The sequence below is a fragment of the Panicum hallii genome, chromosome 8, assembly GCF_002211085.1.
Source record: "Panicum hallii strain FIL2 chromosome 8, PHallii_v3.1, whole genome shotgun sequence".
NCBI classification, from domain to species: Eukaryota; Viridiplantae; Streptophyta; class Magnoliopsida; order Poales; family Poaceae; genus Panicum; species Panicum hallii.
The window spans coordinates 41,407,167-41,411,316 of NC_038049.1; the positions used below are offsets into that span (position 1 = coordinate 41,407,167).

The window sequence follows — 4,150 nt, forward strand, 5'->3', positions numbered from 1 at the left end:
AGCTCCGCCCAAAATTCAAAGCCCGCTCGCTCTATACCCGGTTGGCGGCACCCGCCAAGAGCCCCTGGCCGGATTACTGGATTATGTTCAAATATTATACGGAAATAAAGGTTCACAACAAAAATATGGTTTAGAAGTACCTCAAATGAAGAAAAACACGTAAAGTACGCATCAAATCAACAATTGGACCAAAGAAGCTATTAGCATCCAAAAGTGCTAATGCTCAAATGAAGAAAAACACGTAAAGTACCTGAACTGTCCTTTGACCAGATTCGTCATATTAGCATCCAAATTAGTTGCATCGAAGGAGCAAAAAGCTTAGTGCACACCCTACACAACCACATCCATTACATCTTGTCTCGACGGGAGACGGCGATAGAGCGGGGCGACGATGGACCTCGTCGTCGGCGCCTCGAACGACGCCGTGAAATCCCTGGTGAACAAGCTTGGGAGCCTCCTCGCGCAAGAGTACACCTTGATCCGGGGCGCCCGCGATGACATCCAGTACATCACCGACGAGCTGGCCAGCATGCAGGCCTTCCTCAACCGGCTGAAGCGGGCGCAAGGCAACCACGACGAGCAGCGCCTGGACTGGATGAAGCAGGTGCGCGAGGTGTCCTACGACATCGAGGACTGCGTCGACGACGTCGACCACCGCCTCAGCGGCGAGCCCCGTGGAAGCGGGATACTGGTGTACCTCCGCAAGAAGTGGTACCTGGTGACCACGCTGTACGCTCGCCACTGCATCGCCACCGAGATCGGCAACCTCAAGACTCGGGCGCAGCATGTCAGCGAGCGGCGAATGAGGTACGGGGTGAAGGAACTGGAGAACAACGATGGCGGCCCTGCCGGAGCAATCGCTCCCCGAGACATCATAGCACCTCCTCCCCAGCTCATTGGCACAACTGAGCCTGTGGGGTTGGAGGACGCCAAGAAGGAGCTCGAGCCATGGTTTACTGAGGAGGGGCAGCAGAGATTCCTTGCGATTGTTGGGTTTGGTGGCCTTGGCAAAACCACGCTCGCCATGGAGCTGTACCGTGAGTTTGGAGAAAAATTCGAATGCAGAGCATTTGTGCTCGCATCGCAGAAGTTCCATCTCCCAACGGTTCTGAGAAGCCTCATCAAGCAGGTCCATGAGCAGCAGTCTAGTGCTTCCAAGAATGACCTTGTCGGGATCGAGAACTGGAGCGAAGAGGACCTAAAAAAGAAGCTCGCGGATCAGCTAAAAAAGAAGAGGTGTGCTTCTCTTGACTTTGCTAATTTCTATCGCATCTTTCTTTTATTTGGCACAATTCTATAATTCCAATTAGTTAGTACTTTGCATGATGTTACTCTTACTGTGCTTTTCAATAATATTTACTCTAATTGGTACTCACTAAGTTCTATAAATTGCTTGAAATAGGTACCTTATTTTGATAGATGACATATGGTCTGTATTTGCATGGGAAAATATTAGAGATTCTTTTAACAAGAAGAATGAGAAGGGTGGCACCATTGTGGTGACAACACGGTTCAAATCTGTATCAGAAGCTTGCCGCCGTCATCAAGGTCATGTCTACGAGCACCAGCCCCTTCATGATGGATATTCCTACAGCCTATTTCTTGAAAAAATCTCCAGTGCTGCTTCTGACCTTTGTCCTGCTAGACCTATCAATGGTGGGGTTATCAAGAAGGCTTGCAGAGGTCTGCCCTTAGCGATAGTAGTGTTGGCAGGTCTAGTGGCAAGTAAAATGAAATCAGAGTCTAAAACAAACTTGGATGATCATTTGGCTCAAGTGGGCGAGGATTTAAGTAAATTGTTGGGGAATACTCTCCCCACAGAAGGAGTGACCCACATACTGAGCCACTGCTACGACCATTTACCGCCAGATCTGAAGACCTGCTTGTTGTACATGAGCATGTTTCCCAAGGGTTGCCAAATCAGCAGGAAGCGTCTGATCAGAAGATGGATAGCTGAAGGGTTCATCTCTGATAAACATGGGAAGACTGTCCAGGAAAGTGCCGAAGATTGTTTTGATGAACTCATTAGCAGCAACCTGATCCGAGCAGTCAACAACAGCAGCAATGGCAAGGTGAAGAGCTGCCAGATTCATGACATGGTTCTCGAGTACATCGTTTCCAAGTCAAGTGATGAAAATTTCATCACTGTGGTTGGCGGTCACTGGCAGACGCCGTTTCCAAGCTACAAGGTGCGCCGCCTGTCCGTCCAAAAGAGTGATGGGAAAGAGAAGGAAAAGGTGGAGAGGATGAAATTGTCTCACGTCAGATCCTTAACGGCACTAGGAAGTTTGAGAGCGCTTCACTCTACTTTGCACAAGTTTCAGATACTGCAGGTGCTGGATCTTGAAGGTTGCAAGGATTTGTCCTTCAAGCAACTCAAGAAAATATGCAACATGCATCAGCTCAAGTACCTGAGCCTGCGCCAGACGGACGTCAAGGAGATCCCATCGAAAATTGGCAGGCTGGAATCTCTGGAAGTACTTGACATAAGGGAGACGAGCATCATAAAATTGCCTGCGTCTGTTGATAAGCTTCAGAAAATGGAGCATTTACTTGCTGGCAACAAGAACAAGCGGCATGCACTGAAATTAACTGAAGGAATCACAAAGATGGTGGCTTTACAGACATTATCTGGGGTTGAGATCTGCACTGGCTTTTCTATGGAACTGCTTAGAGCCTTGCAAAACCTTACCAACCTGAAGAAATTCACCATCTACAAGGTCGGCTGCACAACCGACAACTACGAGTTACTGTTGTCCGCCATTGAGCATCTGAGCAGTTGCTCCCTCAAGTATCTTGCAATTGACGATGATTTCACGGGATTTCTTGACACCTCACTGAATGCTTCACAAGCCCCACCGGAGCACCTGCACACCCTCGGCCTCTCTGGCAAGTTGTCTCAAGTGCCCAAGTGGATTGTCAGTCTGCACAACCTTGAGAAGCTAACCTTGTCGTTAACTTCACTCACTACGGATACTCTGCTAGTTCTTGCTGAAGCTGAACTGCCCGAGCTGTTTTCTCTCATTTTCTCACTCGACTCAACCAAGATGGATGCAAGCGTCCTCAAGATCCTACACGATAATACACTTAAGTCAGGTGGGATGATCTTTGTGCCATCTGGGGGATTCACAAATCTTAAACTGCTATGCTTTGCGGCACCTGTGCTTCCACCTCTGAGCTTCCTGGAAGGGGCAATGCCGGGGCTTCAGAGGATTGAACTGAGGTTCAGAATGGTGGAGGGTGTTTACGGACTTGAAAACCTTGAAAGTCTTCAGCAGGTGCATCTGACTATCAGCAGTCAGGCGCCTGAAGATGCCAGGACAAAGGCGTCACATATCAAGAAATTAGCGAGCAAGATTCATCGTAAGCCTTCCCCCAGTGTGGTTCTCGATGAGTACAACGAATCATCAGAACAGAAGTAGATTATTTAGTCATAATGCCCCTAATTCCACTTAGCTTGCCATCGCTGTGTTTTTACTTGTAATACGTTACTACATTGGTGGTGCATTTCTTGTACAATTTTATTTCTTCTGAACGATTACCAATTATCAAGGTTACTTTTTTTCTGGAGCTTCATGTGGTCAATACAATGAGCATTAGCACTGTAGTTGAAACGACATATTGGACTATGGTCTATGAGCTTGTGGTAGTGTTATTTATGTTTCTTGCATTGTGTCAACATATATTCGAACATTTTGTTTCAGATATTAGGGACTGTTTCTTGGCCAACAATTAGATTAATTGTCTATCTATGAAGAAGTTATCACCGGGCAAAATACAACTTTTGCTAAGTTTCAGGTATACAAGCAGTTTAGACCAAAGGTGGGGGAGCTGTTTTATTGACAAAATATATAACCAGGATAAGAGCTTAAAGTATTGTTGGCATGTTAAAGGCAAGGAGAACGGTGTTTTCGAGTCCATGTAAGGTGAAGAAAATAATTTTCCTTTTGGAATTGGAAATAGAAAAAATTACATGCAAGGAAAATTGTGTCGTATTCTATGGAGAGTATGCAATCTTATTATTGCCCTCAATATCGACTCTCTAGATACAAGATGACTGGATATGCATAAAAGATGGTCGCGATGACCGGATAGTGATTAGAAGAGTAAAGGGGTTTATGGAAAGATGGTGTGGTACAAAAAAGGATGC

The 4,150-nt window shown here is 46.4% G+C and overlaps 1 protein-coding gene across 1 annotated transcript; it reads left to right on the forward strand.

The window, feature by feature from the left end:
* Nucleotides 1-255: 255 nt before the first annotated feature.
* Nucleotides 256-3,570, forward strand: LOC112902745 (disease resistance protein RPM1-like). Its single transcript, XM_025971910.1, has 2 exons — nucleotides 256-1,236; nucleotides 1,403-3,570. The coding sequence occupies exons 1-2, from the start codon at nucleotides 392-394 to the stop codon at nucleotides 3,420-3,422; spliced, it is 2,865 nt and encodes a 954-aa protein (XP_025827695.1). The 5' UTR covers nucleotides 256-391; the 3' UTR covers nucleotides 3,423-3,570.
* The last annotated feature ends 580 nt before the right edge of the window (nucleotides 3,571-4,150 follow it).

Bases quoted from the DNA above. Each gene is read 5' to 3' on its own strand.
- LOC112902745 (XM_025971910.1), top strand. From the start codon at position 392: ATGGACCTCGTCGTCGGCGCCTCGAACGACGCCGTGAAATCCCTGGTG. The intron at 1,237-1,402 runs GTGTGCTTCTCT...TGCTTGAAATAG, and splicing joins GATCAGCTAAAAAAGAAGAG to GTACCTTATTTTGATAGATG.